General features: G+C 34.8%; 1 protein-coding gene across 1 annotated transcript; it reads left to right on the top strand.

Annotated features, from left to right (window-relative positions):
* The first annotated feature begins 305 nt into the window (after positions 1 to 305).
* Positions 306 to 16,772, top strand: MS3_00009814 (uncharacterized protein). Its single transcript, XM_051218218.1, has 7 exons — positions 306 to 895; positions 940 to 980; positions 4,308 to 4,472; positions 6,622 to 6,891; positions 7,727 to 7,862; positions 14,310 to 14,809; positions 16,313 to 16,772. Exons 1-7 carry the CDS (start codon positions 814 to 816, stop codon positions 16,550 to 16,552), a joined length of 1,434 nt encoding a protein of 477 aa, XP_051074059.1. The 5' UTR covers positions 306 to 813; the 3' UTR covers positions 16,553 to 16,772.
* Positions 16,773 to 21,733: the final 4,961 nt, after the last annotated feature.

Genomic DNA, 21,733 nt, shown 5'->3' with positions numbered 1-21,733 from the left:
TGTGAAAATCTAATTGCAAAATTTTGTCCTTCACGTGTAACATAGTTTTACGTATTATTATGAATATGCCTAGAAATTAGCTTGAATTCCTTAATTATTTCCAAACCATTTTTACTCATTACATTTCTGTACTTGTTTCACTCTGTAAGTAGACGAGATTTTAACATCAAATTAAACTTATTTTCTGGAAAACGTGACCTATTATTTAACTATTAATTATTTTAAAGTTGTGTTACTATAATAATAATAATAATAATAATAGTAATAATAATAATAATAATAGTAATAATAATAAATAGTGAAGGTTTATTTATGGATTGATTTTGTCGTCAACGTAAATGTGTCAACACATAAATAGAGCAAATTAATACGAACAATCTCATATCGAACCAATTTCATTATTATTGATTATCATGTATTCATAAACAAAGTATGAGTGATATATGCATGTTTACAGTTTTGTGTTAATGAATTAATTTGTGTCCACTTGTACATAAAATGTGTATGGCTAAATTTAAATTAGACATCAAACCAGTCAGGTTTATATTTGAAATCTTATGTGTAAATATTTGTCTCTCTCAGTGTTGATCTCTATGTTATACACACACAAACTTATTCGTTTTCTAATGTTACTTTAAAGCCGAGTACATAGTATCATATTGTTCCAGGAACGTGAAAGCTTTGGGATTTACAACACCAATAGATTAAAACAGATGATAAGCAATATTGTGATATCGTAAGAAGAATTTTTATCAAGTCGCTAGAATTCATAGTCGATAATATTCTATCTTGTTATTTCTTGAATTTGCTATCATGATGGAAATGGTACTATCTACAAAACATAATCCATTGGTAATAAGTTACTCGGTATTATATTATGCTCTCTTATTGACATGTAAGTAAAAAGATTATAATGAAATATGCACATTTTTTATAAAGGTATGGTGCATACAAATTCACAAACAGTATTCATTCCTGAAGTAAGTAATCAACTATTATAATTTTAAAAAATATGAAATTATCCATTTTTTTGAATAATTTTCTAGTTTCAAGATTCAAGCTTACACTTGGAGACATTGGAAGTTTTTGTTTTTGAGAGTCATTCATTTATATGCATCAATTAGCATTTACATTAGATAATAATTAAGGTTTCCGTTTCACTCAAGGTTAAGTCGAAGAACAAAATTCAAATGTCATTGCCAAGATTAACCGTAAGACATGGGTATATAACTCACTTGGATAATTGTAGTTTGTCGTGTTTTGTCACCGAGTTCAAAAATAGAGCTGACATATTTTCGATGATTGCTAGTGGAGTTAATCAAAGAACCACCCATATTTTAATACCTGTGAACAAATGAAGGGTTGTTGCTTGTAAAAGATTAATATTGGGGTCGCTATGTTATTCATTATGGATTGAACAATGTCCATAAGGTAATAAGTAAGCTGTTGATATTTATAAAGTTTATCAGGTGCTTTCTTCGTACAACTTGGTTAGGGGTGTAAGAATAATTGACCCTAAGGATACCAAAATTAACCTTACTCCTCTGATTACCGTTTCTGGAAGAAAGGCATGGAAGCTCCCGAGCTAACACACCGAAAACCGTTTATTCAGTGGACATATGTAACTGATTCAGGTAACTGACTTTTGGTCCCTGGAGTCACTATAATGGGTTGACATGACCACTGTTAACCCAGTTCCCATTTCAGACACTTTAAGAATAATATCCTTCCACGGTTTTGAAATCTGAAAAAGATAACCATCCTCATAGCTTTAGTAGCTTTCAAGGTCATGTCCGAGATCAATACCTTCCTCACTTTTTAATACTTATTCTATTCCCACTATCATCTTTGTTCTATGACTTCATCGATTTCCATACTCACCATTGACGCTAACAGCATCAAATTACAAAGTGTTACTATTGACTTGTATTCCTGGAAATGTATGACGCATAATCGACCGTTCCCTAACTGGATATGTGATGACTGGCGGCGGAGGAATAGGTTGGTTAAAACTAAGGATGGCTATACTCAGACGAAGCATCAGTCTATGAAGTCACTAAACACTGAATTGAGTCACCTTAATAAGTTCAGGCTACCTGGTTGGAGTTGTGTGATTAACGTAAGTAACTGTTGTAGATGCAGCGTGATGTGATATAGGTGTATTTACTATTTGTTTCCCTTCAGATTCTGAGTTTCAAAATTATTTTATAAGCTTAATTCCGAAAACTAACTTTTTATTCTTGAACCGTATTCCGTATACCTAACTACATTTACTACAACTGGTTCTGCTGCACTCACTATTTTAGTATTCATTTTAATAATCTCATCTTGCTGTGCTGATATGGACGACATCGGGTAGGGAGATATCATGGGACGACATGGATTGACTGGGAGAAAGAAACTCGAATGACGAGAGCTTAGCAAATTTATGTGAATTCATTAAATGCATACACATGACTACATAGGTCTCAACGGATCATACTACACAGAACCAGATCGATCATATTTGCATCAATAAAAAAGTTAGAAGATTCATGGAAGACGTGAGAACCACGAGAGAAGCAGACATAGCTTCAGTTCACCACCAACTGTTTGTGGCGAGGATGAAACTGAATCTAAAGCAACACTACATAACTGGAGAAACATCACTATGAACATTTGATATAGCTTTCCTCCGAGACACTGACCGACTCGATGAATCGAAGATCGCTCTCAACAATAGGTTGCAAGCCTTACAAAATCTACTGAAATAAGAAGAAACTGCCATGGAGAACAACTGGAGAGGGATGAAAGAAGCACTGACTTCAACGTGTGAGTAAGTGCTGGATGTCAAGAATGAATCTCTATGGAAAGCGTGATAAAGATTCAAGAAACGAATCTGAAGGAGGCAGCAATTAACAACAATCGAAAGAGAACAGAGAAAGTCAAAGCACAAGCTGAATACACAGAAGTAAACAAGTAAGTGGAGTGGAGCATTAGTGATGACAAGAAGAAATGCATTGAAGATCTAGCATCGTAACAAGCTGGTAGGAAAGGAAATATATGAGAACTGAATGATACAACGAGAAGGCGAGCAAGGTAATATGGTAAACCAGAGGGAACAATCAAGGACGGAGGAGGCAAGCTAATCACTGGGATTGGAGAACAGCTTCCTTGATTATGACAAAGATTTTGACAGTGTGGATAGGAGAACCCTGTGGATCGTTCTCCGATACTGTAGTGTTAGTAGCTGAGATCATCGCTAACAGCATGAAGATTTCATACGACGGAATACACTGCCAAGTCATTTATGGAGGACAGCTTGGAGACGCTTTCTGATTAATGACCGGAGTCGGACAAAACTGCCCATTCTCCCCCTATCTATTTCTTCTGTTAGTCGTTTGGGTTATGAAGTCCTCAAGATCTGAGGCGAATCATGGAATACAATAGACAGCCCGGATGCGACTAGACTACGTGAACTTTGCAGATGACCTATCTCTTCTATTCCATACACACAAAGAAATACATGTGAGGATAGCCAGTGTAATAGTAGCGTTTTCAGGAGTAGATTTCAACATACGCAAGGGAAGAAGTAACATCCTCAAACCTTAACTCAGAGAACGCCAACTCGATCACACTTGATGGAGAAGCATTGAATGAGGTGGAAACGGTCTTAGATGTTTTTCTAATATGAACAGACTGCGTTAGTAGAATAAAATTGACAGCTGGAATATTTCTTTCCTGAATAATTCTGAAAACGATATAATTCGATTTATTTGGCATTTTAATGTCCAACACATACATTCTGTCCACTAAGTAAATAAGTCACGATGCTTACCGAAATGTTCAACGGATATGATCTTTATTATTTTTTAACAGGTTTGTGTTTTCCTGTTGTTTCCGCTGAGTTTCAGTCAAATCATCAACATTAAGATGAAGATACGTTGAAATAACGTAACGGGATTTCACTTCTAACCATTATTCAAAAATATAAAGAAAAAATTTATTGACATCAAACAACGTTATAAGGAAACAAAACTCTGGTTTTGAACGAAGATATCATAGAAGTATGAAAAAACAGTGGTGGAACCTGTATATCGTACAGTATTTCTCTTAAAACATATAAATTGAATGTACTCGGTTAGCTTCAATATCATTTATTGAAAACGATGCTAATCATTTGTATAATAACGGTAGAAACTGACCAATTCACCTTAAGTCTCAACTCATAATATTTCATATGTCTTTATTTATAGTAGCGATTCGTATCATTGTAATAATATATGATTGTGTTTTCCAATACAAAAATCGCTTTTAATTGCTTAAAGTTACCAGAATTCATAGAGCAGACAAAGAAAAACGAATCTACTGTAAAAGGACTACTAGTCGACTTATTAGCTGCTGACAATCTATCACAAGTTCAATATTCAATTCAGAGTATACCAGTTAGACTGAATGTTTCACTTACGAATGTAGAATATTGTCTCAGTATGGTAAGAATATTTTCAAAATATATCTAATGTTTTTTTTAATAGAAGGAGCTTTTTGATTTTTAAATGGATTAGCAGTTGTTCTGTGAGGAAAACTATATTTATTTTAAGAGTTTTAAGCTCTTATATCTTAAGCGAAGTCTAAAATTAACTACTTTAATCGTTAACTGTATATCCCCATCAATGAAAGCCTTAAAGAGTTTAACTTATGGGTGATAGATAGCACCGTCCTATGAAGATGGTTAATGCTTGATCAATATTTGAAAGGAATATCATAATATTGAATATAAAGTGATTTGCATAATTAGATGACTCATGTGGTGAATTAAATTATTTTTATTATCGTTACAAGTGTCACCAATCGATAAAGTCAGTATCACGTTGACTACTATCAAGTGAATAGCGTAGAGTTCCATGCGCATCATTGAACTTCTCAACAATGAAAATCGTGATATTATTTGACTTGAAAACTTACGGTGGGGTCACGGACGTGCACAGTTGAGGAGTCACATTATGGAATGAAACTTATGTCCATTGCTTGTTTTAGGAAGAACACAAAGAATGAGTTGAGTAGACTTACTTATTTATTTATTTACCACTATTACTCCTCGTGAAGGAGCATAAGCCGCTCACCAGCATTCTCCATCCAACCCTGTCCTGGATAATCCTTTCCAGCTCTTTCCAGTTGTTATTCATCCTTTTCATATCTGCGTCTATTTCCCGACGTAATGTGTTCTTCGACCTTCCTCTTTTCAGCTTCCCTTCAGAATTCCAAGTTAGTGCTTGCCTCGTGATGCAGTTTGATGATTTGCGTAATGTATGTCCTATCCAGTTCCATCGTCTTTTCCTAATTTCTTCTTCAGCTGAAAGTTGGTTTGTTCTCTCCCACAAAAGGCTGTTGCTGATGGTATCCGGCCAATGGATGTTGAGTATCTTGCGTAGACACCTATTTATAAATACTTGTACCTTCTTGATGGTGGTTGTTGTAGTTCTCGAAGTTTCAGCTCCGTACAGTAGAACTGCCTTGATAGTCGTATTGAAGATTCTCACTTCGATATTGGTTGAAAGTTGTTTTGAGTTTCATATGTTCATCAATTGAAGGAGTGCGGCCCTTGCTTTTCTAATCCTCGCCTTAACGTCTGCATCTGAACCTCCTTGTCCATCGATGAATCTTCCCAGGTATGTGAAGGATTCTACATCTTCCAGAGTTTCGCCATCAAGAGTGATTGGATTGCTGTTCTCCGTTTTGAATTTGAGGACCTTGGTTTTCCCTTTGTGTATACTGAGGCCTACTGATGCAGAGACTGCTGCTACACTGGTTGTCTTTATCTGCATTTGTTCGTGTGTATGCGATAGGAGGGCTAGGTCATCTGCGAAGTCTAAATGGTTTAATTGGTTCTGCTCTGTCCATTATATGCCGTGTCGAAGTCTTCATAATACAGTCGACCACCAGAAGAAAGAGGAAGGGAGAGAAATTGAATAGAACAACCACGCAAATGCATTCTATCCGTTTTATTTATATTTAAAAACCTATGTAGTGACAGAAATTAATATTGATGTGTAAGTCAACATTTACACCAATAATATAATTCTGTTTGAACAATTATCATATCAAACTGTTATTGACTTGTTGTTCAGAAACTGGTGTTATATTTTATCTGAGGAATAGCTACTAATAAGAACATTCAAACCTGGGTATAATTTCAGATACTTATTCTTGTAATTCGGTTTTCGTTATAGACTTCCATCGACGGAAAAACAAGGTATAATTGACACTTTTTTTGTATAGATTTGTACTTTTTGGTGTCCATTCATGACTTCAAGTACGTGAGCTTCAAGTTTCTTCAGTAACTAGGTACCTTTAGAAACTGAGTTTGAATTCAGTTATCAAGTGGTTTAGCACTTTTTTAAAGCCTCGTTTATCTGAGTCTCTTAAGAGTCTCAATCTAAAAAGTAAAAATTATCTGAAGCTCTCTGTTTCTTAGCATTCAAAATCATTGTTCAGTATATTAAATAAAAATTCATGTTATAATTATTTTCTTTCTTTATTAAAGTACTAGATAAGACAGCAGATGTTTAGGTAAATACTTCTGTTGTTGAACTTATCATATTTTCATAACCACTTTTTTTTTTAAATTTATCTTTCATTTAGCTTTTAACCAACAACCAAAGTTTATGTCTTTTTCAATTCTCTTCTGATATTCTAATGAACATGGAAAATAGTTCATTAACCCTTGTAAATAATAAACATACATTGCCTTACATAACTAGATCATTTACTCAACTCAAACCAGTATTAATTATGAAATGTTTCAAAAATAATTGTTCAAGTCAATTAGATTCGTCATTTTTAAACGGAATGTATTTTTTATATACATTCCATTCATCTATTTGGTCATTAATTCTACTATATACATTGACAGTAAGTATACATTGCTATAATATTAATAAGTATTCATTTGTATTGAACTATTTTCAAAGTTATTGTGATTTTTATTGGGTTGCTTGTGTTTGTGGAGATTACCTATAATTTAAAAGTGATTTTTGTTAAATGATGAAATAAGTTTACGAACTGTCGAAATTAAAAAAAATAACTGATCATCGTTTGTTATCACTTAGTAATTTACATTCAAAGTTTTACCTAGGATCGGAAATCGAATCTTCAGATCTAATCTCAAACATAACTTTACTGAAACCACTTGTGATCAACTTTAAATTAGAAATTTTAATATATGCTATGACACGGGAAGGAAAATAAGTCTGCAATGAAACAACTTTCCACAGTTCATATTTGAGTAAATTGTGTTTTCCCAACTGTGGTAGAACATATAGACCATACATGCCATGTGATATGAGATAATGTTGAGCTTTTGATAGATTTCTGTCTAACATGAATGTACACTTTGGTAAGAGAGTATACAGAACACTTTGTAGGATTCTGAAAGAGAAAAGAACGAGAGGAAATTAAGCAAATGATCCAGTTAAGACGAAAAATGTATAGAATTTTAAGGGTGAAAGTTGTTAATAACAACTAATGACACAATTGTATCGTTGAGATCACCTTATAATAAAAACTAAAAGTTTGCAGAGTAAAGTTTCGTATGAATTACATAAACTCATTAGTTTCGATCTTGTATTTATGTAAAATGGATGTCATAAACTATAATAATTTCTGATTGATTAATAATTTCTTGCTATTTGTAATGGCCAGAACTTATGTACATTTCTTCATCACCTCACATTTTATATTTAAACAGACCGGTTCATTGTTATTTGTGTTCGAGTATACAAGACCCTCATGTGAGAAATATACAAAAATTTCACCTTCGAATGAACCAAGTTTAAATTTATGGGATTCATACGTGTACGTTATTATGGGATTATTCTTACAATGTAAGTAATTTATTTATCTGGTAGTGTCAGTACGTCATCTACAGTGCTTAAGAATATTATTAATAGGTATCTGTCCTGTTGTGATATGGTTATCTGTTTACAGAAACGTGTTTTAACTAATGACTCATATGTTGAAATCGTGATTCATATTGAAGAACATCGTTAACTATTGGTATTTATCCAATTGTTTTGTACCATTATCTCTAATTTTTTACCTTAAATGTACTGTCTCGTAGCATAAAAAATGATGAAACTCACAAAGCGTTGGATTTAACTTGAACAGCATGTAAATCTTTTTCATGAAGCATATGGTAGATCCACCGCTTACAATAAGTGGCTTATGATGGTCGACATTGAGAGTGAGATTCAGGCTTTGCACCAGTTATCTCTTGTCTGAAAGATGTACATATAACAATAAGGTTACTGATACTCTATGTGGGATTTGGGCAACATGACTGATAGATTTAATCACAACAATGAACTAGACAAACTTAATATTGCTTACTACTCTGCGATCAATCAGTGAACGTAACATATTGAAGTCAATGCTGAAATGAAGTAAACACATATTATAAGTTAATGGTTGGACATGTTAAGATTTATCAGCAAGATTAATCAGCGACTTCGAAGATTCTATGAAATCTGAACTAATGTCACATAGACAATCACAGATGACGTTAGTAAATTTTCAGCTTCTAACTGAATCTCTATGAAAAACACCCACATCAATAATCTTCAAGTAGTTAGTTAACAATGTTACACTGTTCATTCACACTGAGTTTTTTTCTACAAAATTTTATACATTTTCAAAAATATGTAGTTAAGCATAGAATGATTATTCTATGATTTAATATGTGATTTAGATACTATTTCGGCTAAGCTTTTAATTAAACATCTAAGTGACTTGAACTTAAATTTTAGTTTTCCAATCCGACAGAGCAAATTTTTGAATGTCATGGTGTATACTCATTTAGGCAAATCTTTCGTACTCGTTGTGTAATATGAAAAATAAATAATTTCCTGGTTTATGCTATAAATTTCGAAAAATCTGGTCAAAGACATACTTCTAATGATATGTGTATAGGAAACTAGGGTAATTACTCCGTTTAAAATTTGTGCCGCAAATACATAATATTTGTCAAATCAACTCTGTCTTCTCATTACACTATTATAATAAGTAGAAGAAATAGTTTTAAGTTTTGCTCACTACGTATTTTAGTAGTTATGACATAACTATCATTCAAGTTAGAGATAAGACAGTGTACAAGCTTGATGGCATGAAATTGTTATTCGACTTAAGCACTCTTTAAAGTACAAACCAATCAGCATTATGTATAAACATCAAAACTGTCATACTTTATAATGGGGATTAATTGTTGTGAATGCCTGTGACGTAAGTTTTGACCGACGAGTTATTCACTTTCATATGTAACACTGCCAGCAAAATAAAATCACTAGAAATTTTCTCTTAATAAATATTAATATCTGAATCGGTACAAATCTAAAATGGAGTTGTATGTCTTTTTAAAAAAAATATTACTCGTACTTTGGTGCCACAGTTTGAATAAAAGTTAAACCATAATAAAGGTAATAATCAATGAAAAACTATCATTATCTGATTTTGAATAATACCCAGTCTGCAAGAAGGATGACAACCCTTTTAAGGTTGAAAACTATTGGTGAATTCGCTTTCTTCATTAAAAAATTCAAACCATTAATATGACTTCCACCTTTAACAATTACAATGAAGTCGATTGCATACTTATAGTTGAGTGTTCAAATTTCTGTGATCTGACCATCTTCCTAAATACCACAACTAATTAATTATTTTCAAAGACGCTATTCTAAACCAAAATATTTGGTATATAGCTTAAACCTTTACGTATGATGCGATTCCCTTATGAAGAGCCACATGAGACGGTCATCCAGTCCTAAATTATTTTCACTAGTAATCTATCTAGGATCATTCGGTGATTTAAACTTCAAAATGTTTTGATCTGATTTGATGAGTAATTCTGGTTTTTATTTATAAACGAATATAGTTTAACATATAAGCATAGATCACATGGATATTTCTAATATATTTATACGATTTTGTAATATTGTTTGAAATTATATCATTTTTGACAAACAATTGCACTATTTTAGCTGCCATTAACCATTTATCGAAAAATTCGTCGACATAGCAATTCCCTTCGGGAAAGTAATTTGATATGCTATGCAGTTTAATTTCAAGAATAGCAGTTGATTGATGAAATAAATTACTTTACCAAAATGCATTGGTGAAAAATCAATACACCTTGAAAGTACATTTGTATCATAATTCACGCAAACACCTGTGAAGCACTGACCACAAGATGACTGGAAAGCTGTATTTATCTTATTTTGGTACTGTTTTATAGTGTATATACCCGATTATCACATGAAAGATGGAATGGGTGGCTCAAAACATGAAGGTTGTGAATTTTATGCCATGTTAAAATGTGAGATTAGTATCATTAAAGAATTTTAAACCGTGATGAGAAAGCTGTTCACTCCTACCTGATTTCTAATGGATCACCAGCTGAAGTCAGCTTTTGACATAAAATCCATTACCGTAAAAATACACCATTAAAATACTTGCAAAAGATAGCTATATACTATTATACAACGGTCAAATAATATATCAGAAAAATATTTTTTTCCGAAAATCTCTTGTAAATGAGACTGAATACATTTTTGCTAATTTTAAATATAATTGAAAAGGAACTTCTCATTGTGAGATGATAAAATGTTATAATTGAGGTGAAATGTAGCTAAGAAGACCGTCAATGCAGCAACAAATTAGTAAGGAATTAAAGGTCTAAAGCGAAAATGATAGAAGAGGAGTGAATGGCTATGAAAGAAGAATGAAGAAATCGTAAGTGATTAAGAAGATGATGGAAGAAAAGGTTTTATGAATTCCTTTTGTACACATTTTATTTTAAGATATAGTGATCAAATACTTCATTCTGTGTTAATATAGTTATCATAAATCTTTTTTTCTTTTTCTTAATTAATTACAATACATTGAAAATATCTTAGTACAAAGTTAAAGGTATGTTTTCTAACTTCGCTTTCTTGGCTAGATAACTTAATAATACACAGCGGTATCACTGAACACAGCAGCAGACTGGAAACATCAAAAATTAACTTCTTTCAACTTCTATGCTCTTTCAATAACTTGTTGATCGCAGTATAAAAGGTTATTCAATCGAATAACAATCAATAGCTATTACAGTTCATCATGTACTTGTTAACCAATTACTTACTTACTTACGCCTGTTACTCCTCGTGAAGGAGCATAAGCCGCTCACCAGCATTCTCCATCCAACCCTGTCCTGGATAATCCTTTCCAGCTCTTTCCAGTTGTTATTCATCCTTTTCATATCTGCGTCTATTTCCCGACGTAATGTGTTCTTCGACCTTCCTCTTTTCAGCTTCCCTTCAGAATTCCAAGTTAGTGCTTGCCTCGTGATGCAGTTTGATGATTTGCGTAATGTATGTCCTATCCAGTTCCATCGTCTTTTCCTAATTTCTTCTTCAGCTGAAAGTTGGTTTGTTCTCTCCCACAAAAGGCTGTTGCTGATGGTATCCGGCCAATGGATGTTGAGTATCTTGCGTAGACACCTATTTATAAATACTTGTACCTTCTTGATGGTGGTTGTTGTAGTTCTCGAAGTTTCAGCTCCGTACAGTAGAACTGCCTTGATAGTCGTATTGAAGATTCTCACTTCGATATTGGTTGAAAGTTGTTTTGAGTTTCATATGTTCATCAATTGAAGGAGTGCGGCCCTTGCTTTTCTAATCCTCGCCTTAACGTCTGCATCTGAACCTCCTTGTCCATCGATGAATCTTCCCAGGTATGTGAAGGATTCTACATCTTCCAGAGTTTCGCCATCAAGAGTGATTGGATTGCTGTTCTCCGTTTTGAATTTGAGGACCTTGGTTTTCCCTTTGTGTATTTTGAGGCCTACTGACGTAGAGAGGGCGAGGTAATCTGCGAAGTCCAAATCGTCTAATTGATTCTGACATGTCCATTGTATTCCGTGTTTTCCTTCAGATGTCGAGGTCTACATAATCCAGTCGACCACCAAAAGAAAGAGGAAGGGAGAGAGTAGACAGCCTTGTCTGACTCCAGTCCCTGCTTGGAATGCGTCTGTCAGCTGTCCTCCATGCACTACTTTGCACTGTAGTCCGTCTTATTAGTTCCGGATAATGTTGACAACCTTCTCAGAAACTCCGTAGTGTCGAAGAAGTTTCCATAATGTTCTCCTATCTACACTGTCAAATGCCTTTTCATAATCAATGAAGTTGATGTATAGTGACGAGTTCCACTCAACTGATTGTTCGACGATGATCCGTAATGTCTCCATTTGGTCTGTGCACGAACGATCCTTACGGAATCCAGCCTATCGATCTTGAAGTTGGCTGTCTACTGCGTCTTTCATCCGGTTCAGCAACACTCTGTTACAGACTTTCCGTGGTATTGACAGTAGTGTAATGACTCTGTAGTTTTCACATTTGCTCAGATGTCTTTTCTTTGAAATCTTGATGAGATGTCCTTCTTTCCGTTGTTGTTGAATTTCAGTGATTGGCCTACCTTCTTTGTCCTTTACCGGTCTCTCTTGTTTACTATATTTCCCTGCTAGTTTCTTCGTTGTATCGCAAAGCTGTTTCATATTTCCTTCTCTAACAGCTTTTTCCACCGTCGTTGCTAGTTCTTCCACGTACTTCTTCTTGTCGGTTCTAATGCTCTTCTCCACTTGCTTGTTTGCTTCTATGTATTCAGCTTGTGCTTGGACTTTCTCTGCTCGTGTTCGGCTGTTGTTAATTGCTGTCTTCTTGTTCTTCCTTGCTTTGATCCTGTCCAGTGTTTCTATAGAGATCCATTCCTTATGATGATGCTTCTTGAGGCCTAGAACTTCTTGACACGTTGAAGTTAATGTTTCTTTGATACCTTTCCAGTTGTCCTCCATAGTAGTTTCTTCTTCTTTCAGTAGATCCTGTAAGGTTTGGAACCTGTTGTTGAGATCTATCTTGAATTCATTGAGTTTGTCAGTGTCTCGAAGGAAGGTTGTATTGAACCTTTGTAATGCTGTTTGTCCAGTTGTCCAGTTCCTTTTTAGCTTCAGTTTTCAATTGGCCACAACTAGGTGGTGATCTGAAGCTATATCAGCTCCTCTCCTGGTTCTCGCATCTTCCATTGTCCTTCGGAATTTTTTATTGATGGAGATATGATCTATCTGGTTCTCTGTAGTGTGGTCCGATGAAATCCATGTAACTTTATGTATACGTTTGTGTGGAAATATTGTGCCTCCTATGACCAATTTGTTGAATGCACACGGATTTGCAAATCTTTCCCCATTTTCGTTTCTCTCTCCCAGTCAATCCATGTCGTCCCATGACATCTTCATATCCGGTGTTGTTTATTCCGACTTTGGGGTTTAGATCTCCCATTAGAATGGTGAGGTCCTTTCTTGGGCATTTCTCTATGATTGACTGCAGCCTTTCACAGAATTGATCTTTAATGTCGTCGTTGCTATCGTTGGTGGGTGCATAACACTGGATAATATTTATTGTGATCCCCTCCTTCTTTGTTTTGAATGATGCTTTGATGATTCTGGATCCGTGAGATTCCCATCCTACAAGTGCATTTCGTGCTACTTTGGACAGATTAGAGCGACTCCCTGTGTGTGTGGAGCATTTTCCTCTTCGTGACCGGAGTACAGCAGCATCTCTTCCGTATTTAGCCTTTGTTGTCCAGCTTGGGTCCAGTGGGTTTTGCTGATTCCCAGTACTGCCAAGTTGTATCTCCTCACTTCCGTTGCTATTTGACTGGCCTTCCCGGTCTCCCACATTGTTCGGACGTTCCATGTACCTACAAAAATTTTTGCTCTGGTTGTTAGAAGGGGCATCGGCCTCGCGGCTTCCGAAGGAACTCGGCTTTCACCATGAAGCTTCATAATTCTTCTAAATGAAGACCTTCTAACTCCCAATGCAGAGTTTAAATGGTTTGAATTATTTTTTCTGGTAAGCGTTTTTTAGCGAGTTAGTTTTCTACGGGATGGGGACGCTAACCCCATGCCTAACCCTCCTCCTTTACCCGGGCTTGGGACCGGCAGTAACTCTAGAAGAGCTACACGCGGTGTTTGTTAACCAATTACAGGGACTATATTGAAAATTTTATTGATTTCGAAAGCATATTTGTATTTATAAATTTACGCCTATTTTGTGTGAAATGCTTCTTTTTTGAACATATCTGTCAATCAACTACTTCATTTTTCTTTTAAACTTAAGTGCAGAGGAAAACTAAATGGTGGATAAACTTCATTGAAGTATTATAAACCACTTTTAATTTTTAAATAGGTCTTACAATGAAATATTAACAGTATTATCACACTCTTAATATTTTTCTTTGAAATTTAGCCTCATACAAATTGCCTAAATCATGGGGCGGAATAACAATAACTTTATTCTGGCATGCATTTTGTTTAATATGCATTATTGCCTATGCAATGGGTACATCAGTGTTGATTTTCAAACAGTATACGGATAATGACTTGAAATATCAACCTTATTTAAACAGTCAGAACCAAACAATCTATTGTGATTTAAATCCAAATGTATGTAATTATTTTGAAAAGAAGTTCTCTTTTCCAATGAAATTGGTAAACGGGAAACTTTCATCAGATGAGATTAATACATCAGTGATAATATTAACAGATCATATTCATGGTCATTATCTACAATCATTAAAACATCGAAATACTGATTGGAATTATATTAAGTTAGATTGTAATGAAGATGAAAAAGATAATGGTGAGATTGTTAATGACAGTGGAAATTTCCAAGATATGCCTCTAATGGAAATGGGATTTTTAACATTCAGTGAAAAATCACTCTGGAAAATGAATGTATACTTGAAAGTGAGTTTAATGTTTGAAAATTTCAAAATAACCATGAAATAGTTTTGTTAATGGATGGCTAAAAACAATTATTCGCGTATTGACTTCACCTTGTGAACTGTTGAGAATCTGACAATAGTGGATAGCTATCTCGTCCTAGTTTGTGACCACTTCTTGATTGACATCTGTAAATGAAGAAAAAGATTTAATGAATATTCACCTAATCTGCACAATCCATCTGAATTATTAGCGAAATAGATTTCATATTGAGTCCAAACTTTTCTCAAAAGTTACGTCCAGTTGCCTAACGTTTGTGTATATGTGTGTGCTACCTGGGAAATCACAACATATCAGGCTACAATCTTGCTTTAACATTATTGTTAATAGGTTAGTTTAAACCTGATTGTAATTTACATATTTTTTCAAATTTCATGATCATATTCACTATTATTCAAATCAAGCTGCTGATCAGATTCATTACACGTTAATTACAGTTATTACAAATTGAAACACAGTTACTAAGTTGTTTATAGCATAACAGCATGGTATATTTAATTTAAAAATAAAGTAGAAAGACCCTAGTATTTTTTGAAATTTTATTATACAGGTGACTGGTTGCATAAAATGTAAGCATATTTCATTAGCTACTTTTATTGACTTCATTTCGGTCAGTTTAACTTTTTAGCACGAAAATTCGTTAGTTTTTTTTAATTCCTAAATTCAAGATTTTGTATTTTTATCAATAAATCTGGGTCATTAATTTTGATGATCTCTTTTATCAGTCCTAATAGTATCGTGACCATTTTATTCCACCTACTAATTCTACTGATCATTTTATTAATAGGAATAAAGTGAACTGAATGGGGAAATAAGTATTCTTAAGACGTATCATATAATCCAAAATCCCTTTGCCCTCAATAGAAAAAAGGGCAGAATCTTCATCCGAATTGGGATGTTTTTTTAATTAACCACATTCAACTCTGTTCATTTCACCCACAATTAATAAACAAAAAAACTCAAATTTTAACTGTACCCTTTCACATTATAATTTCACTTTTTTTATACCTACCATCAAATACACATAAACTCAGTGATGTCTCACACAGAATCAACTTGACTAAAAATAGAATAACATTGATATATTCAGACATATTTTAGTTTTGACTGTATCAAAAACATTCAGCTCTTTTTCGTATGTGTTGTCCAAACTTGTGATGAGTTAGTTCGGTTATTTATTTGTTTATTTCGAAGAAGTAGTTTACATTAGGTCATGAAGTTTCAGAAGTTCAAATTACTACTCATGGGGGGATATCATAAATATATCTTCAAATAGTTACTGACCCCTTTTAACTAAATAGTTGATAAAAATCTGGTTAATAATTTATATTTCTCACCATAGACTAATAATAATTAGATATTTTAAACTATGCAGTCCTCTATAAATTAATTGTTATTTGTCCTTTCAAATCTATCATTATTTTAAATAGTTTCTTCCTATCTGTTTTCCCATATCATATTTTCAAGTACTTACAGGATTCTGGAAGACTCTACAGCATACAATATAAAAATGAACAGGCATTTGACTTTACAACTAAACTTCAAGTACATAACAATTTATGCGTAACAAAAGAAGACAGAAATTCAAAAATTCCAATACGTTTAAAACAAATGAACGGACCATTGTTATTTATGATTATCGGAGGCTTATGTGCTGTTCTTATGCATATAAGTGAATATATTTATTATATTGTTATGAATAGATAATTTTCCAAAGATTTATTTCCTCTGGAGAAATTATTCCTTGAATCATTAAAAACTAATTGGCACATAAATAAATAAACCTTTATCTATTGGTCATTGTGTTCAGTTTACGATGGCTAGAATTGATTTACCAATTAGTGGTGATCAGTAAGAGCTTAATTTGCAAATGTATTATTAACACCTATTTATATGATTGAATGCATTAATATGAATAAATATACTGTTTTATTGACATAGTTTTCTTTATTAACATCGGATGAACTACGACTTCATCAGTACGATATGAATTCATATTATTTCACTAACCTCTCATCAAGTGGAGTATTCGTGCAACCGAAATAGAACAAAATGTGTTAAAGTGTTTATACAGCGAGACTATAATTTATGGACGAACCAATCAGATATATGATAATGAGTCATGAATTTTGGCGCGAAATTCATTCATACATTTGGCTAAATAGAGTTTTTGCATTAAAGCTGATGTCATGTCGTGATGAAAACCCAAAATCTAATTTTAACCCTAACCATCAACTGTAAATGAAAATTCTAACTGGTTTATAACCCTCATTTAGTCCTAATCAGTATGTGTTCACTCTCAAGGTCACTTGAACGTCGCTCAAAGGTCGTCCACAAATGATAGTCTCACTAAACAATTTATCTACCCAACCACATATTGATTGATCCTTTAGTATTGATAGCTGAGTTGTTCAATACTCAATTATTAAATTGAATAGAACTGTTACAAATCGCTGAAAAATGTGAACATCGCGGTAAAAAGTCACGCCATGAGTTTTCGTGAACTTGTGCCCACGCTTTACTGATTTGTTCATCGTAGTATTTTTAGGTTAACATGAGATTTCTGTTATGTATTTTCAATAGTCACTTAAAAAGTTGCATCAAATAAAGGTATTGATAACAATGAACATAGTTAGCACGCTTCATATCTTTAACTTTTTTAGATTCTATCAATGCAAAATGTTATACTATTCTGAAATGAATTATTCGCTGAAAGGCTCAGTTATACGGAAAGTGATTTGCTTGTAACATAGTAATGGGTAAAATAGTGAATCCCATACCTTAAGCATTGTTGTATAAGGCATTTCCTAAGATAGTTAATTTATAGATGATATCAGTACTGAGTATCTTTTTCATCCTAGACTATTTTCTTTTTGTGGACAAGTAACAATCGACAATCAGACACTGAAACATTGTCACCTAGATAAACAGATAACTAAAGTCTATTCTGAACTTTGTTAAGTAGCAGTACAAGTATCACTTGAATAATTTACAATCAAAAGGTCATAACTAAAAGAACAGATTGCACTGTAAAGTTAAAGTGCATCATATATTGATGCACAGTATGTATATGCAACTAAAATAATACCAATAATCTATTCATAGGAAAATCTAATTACTTTCCGATTGAATCAACTAATCACCAACTGTTTTGTAAAGATGATTCACCGTTCTTGTTGATTTTATTATGAATGTATCTCATCATGAAACTCCGCCTGTAGCTCTTCTAGAGTTACTGCCGGTCCCAAGCCCGGGTAAAGAAGGAGGGTTAGGCATGGGGTTAGCGTCCCCATCCCGTAGAAAACTAACTCGCTAAAAAACGCTTACCAGAAAAAATAATTCAAACCATTTAAACTCTGCATTGGGAGTTAGAAGGTCTTCATTTAGAAGAATTATGAAGCTTCATGGTGAAAGCCGAGTTCCTTCGGAAGCCGCGAGGCCGATGCCCCTTCTAACAACCAGAGCAAAAATTTTTGTAGGTACATGGAACGTCCGAACAATGTGGGAGACCGGGAAGGCCAGTCAAATAGCAACGGAAGTGAGGAGATACAACTTGGCAGTACTGGGAATCAGCAAAACCCACTGGACCCAAGCTGGACAACAAAGGCTAAATACGGAAGAGATGCTGCTGTACTCCGGTCACGAAGAGGAAAATGCTCCACACACACAGGGAGTCGCTCTAATCTGTCCAAAGTAGCACGAAATGCACTTGTAGGATGGGAATCTCACGGATCCAGAATCATCAAAGCATCATTCAAAACAAAGAAGGAGGGGATCACAATAAATATTATCCAGTGTTATGCACCCACCAACGATAGCAACGACGACATTAAAGATCAATTCTGTGAAAGGCTGCAGTCAATCATAGAGAAATGCCCAAGAAAGGACCTCACCATTCTAATGGGAGATCTAAACGCCAAAGTCGGAATAAACAACACCGGATATGAAGATGTCATGGGACGACATGGATTGACTGGGAGAGAGAAACGAAAATGGGGAAAGATTTGCAAATCCGTGTGCATTCAACAAATTGGTCATAGGAGGCACAATATTTCCACACAAGCGTATACACAAGACTACATGAATCTCACCGGACCACACTACAGAGAACCAGATAGATCATATCTCCATCAATAAAAAATTCCGAAGGACAATGGAAGATGCGAGAACCAGGAGAGGAGCTGATATAGCTTCAGATCACCACCTAGTTGTGGCCAATTGAAAACTGAAGCTAAAAAGGAACTGGACAACTGGACAAACAGCATTACAAAGGTTCAATACAACCTTCCTTCGAGACACTGACAAACTCAATGAATTCAAGATAGATCTCAACAACAGGTTCCAAACCTTACAGGATCTACTGAAAGAAGAAGAAACTACTATGGAGGACAACTGGAAAGGTATCAAAGAAACATTAACTTCAACGTGTCAAGAAGTTCTAGGCCTCAAGAAGCATCATCATAAGGAATGGATCTCTATAGAAACACTGGACAGGATCAAAGCAAGGAAGAACAAGAAGACAGCAATTAACAACAGCCGAACACGAGCAGAGAAAGTCCAAGCACAAGCTGAATACATAGAAGCAAACAAGCAAGTGGAGAAGAGCATTAGAACCGACAAGAAGAAGTACGTGGAAGAACTAGCAACGACGGTGGAAAAAGCTGTTAGAGAAGGAAATATGAAACAGCTTTACGATACAACGAAGAAACTAGCAGGGAAATATAGTAAACAAGAGAGACCGGTAAAGGACAAAGAAGGTAGGCCAATCACTGAAATTCAACAACAACGGAAAGAAGGACATCTCATCAAGATTTCAAAGAAAAGACATCTGAGCAAATGTGAAAACTACAGAGTCATTACACTACTGTCAATACCACGGAAAGTCTGTAACAGAGTGTTGCTGAACCGGATGAAAGACGCAGTAGACAGCCAACTTCAAGATCGATAGGCTGGATTCCGTAAGGATCGTTCGTGCACAGACCAAATGGAGACATTACGGATCATCGTCGAACAATCAGTTGAGTGGAACTCGTCACTATACATCAACTTCATTGATTATGAAAAGGCATTTGACAGTGTAGATAGGAGAACATTATGGAAACTTCTTCGACACTACGGAGTTTCTGAGAAGATTGTCAACATTATCCGGAACTCATACGACGGACTACAGTGCAAAGTAGTGCATGGAGGACAGCTGACAGACGCACTCCAAGCAGGGACTGGAGTCAGACAAGGCTGTCTACTCTCTCCCTTCCTCTTTCTTTTGGTGGTCGACTGGATTATGTAGACCTCGACATCTGAAGGAAAACACGGAATACAATGGACATGTCAGAATCAATTAGACGATTTGGACTTCGCAGATTACCTCGCCCTCTCTACGTCAGTAGGCCTCAAAATACACAAAGGGAAAACCAAGGTCCTCAAATTCAAAACGGAGAACAGCAATCCAATCACTCTTGATGGCGAAACTCTGGAAGATGTAGAATCCTTCACATACCTGGGAAGATTCATCGATGGACAAGGAGGTTCAGATGCAGACGTTAAGGCGAGGATTAGAAAAGCAAGGGCCGCACTCCTTCAATTGATGAACATATGAAACTCAAAACAACTTTCAACCAATATCGAAGTGAGAATCTTCAATACGACTATCAAGGCAGTTCTACTGTACGGAGCTGAAACTTCGAGAACTACAACAACCACCATCAAGAAGGTACAAGTATTTATAAATAGGTGTCTACGCAAGATACTCAACATCCATTGGCCGGATACCATCAGCAACAGCCTTTTGTGGGAGAGAACAAACCAACTTTCAGCTGAAGAAGAAATTAGGAAAAGACGATGGAACTGGATAGGACATACATTACGCAAATCATCAAACTGCATCACGAGGCAAGCACTAACTTGGAATTCTGAAGGGAAGCTGAAAAGAGGAAGGTCGAAGAACACATTACGTCGGGAAATAGACGCAGATATGAAAAGGATGAATAACAACTGGAAAGAGCTGGAAAGGATTATCCAGGACAGGGTTGGATGGAGAATGCTGGTGAGCGGCTTATGCTCCTTCACGAGGAGTAACAGGCGTAAGTAAGTAAGTAATCTCATCATGATGTCAAAAACTGTAAATTGAAATGTTTTTAGTTTGAGTTATGACACACTGCATAGATATATTTGTAACTTGTTAAGTGGACACTTATTAGAAACATTTATCTCTTCAAAAAGTAAAGTTCTAATCAAGTAACAATGTGAAGTATAACAGTTCAAACTAAGGGAGTTTATTATTGTGGAAGAAGAAAGAAATAACTCTGTTACCTGTTTGCATATATATGTAATTTCTCAACTAAACTACATGTTACTAGCAATTTTATGTGTATCCAAAGTTCTGAAGACAATTATAGTCAGGAATCATCATCATCTGGATAACCATTAACAATAAATATTTTTTTTCATCTCACTAGGAATCCTTAACCTAGAGGTGAATTTTACAGGGTTTTATAGCAAACTCTTGACTAGTCAGTCAGTCATCAACATCATAGACTCTGGCATGGATATTTTTTGCCCTTTCTGCTAAAACTGTATTAATATGCTGAGATGTAGACAACAGGACGAAGTGCGAAAGAGATGGGAATATTGTAGTAGCAATTATAATGAGAAAATATAGATTTTGGGGATAAAGTTTGAAAAGACATAGTAGAAAGATATGTTTGAAGAAGTATTTTAGTTCAATATTCGAAAGAATATGAAAAATGAATCCATCTGCTTCGTGAACAATTCCGAGTTATGTAACTCAAAGTTTCCAACCAATGATTGGGGTTATGTTAAAGAACCCAAACAGAGTCTGCATTTACTAACCTGACGCAGGCTAATAGTCAATGATTTTATGGACTGATC

Source organism: Schistosoma haematobium, chromosome 1 (genome assembly GCF_000699445.3).
Source record: "Schistosoma haematobium chromosome 1, whole genome shotgun sequence".
Taxonomy (NCBI): domain Eukaryota; kingdom Metazoa; phylum Platyhelminthes; class Trematoda; order Strigeidida; family Schistosomatidae; genus Schistosoma; species Schistosoma haematobium.
The sequence above is the reverse complement of the archived record's forward strand: the minus strand, read 5'-3'. Positions and strand labels throughout refer to the sequence as shown.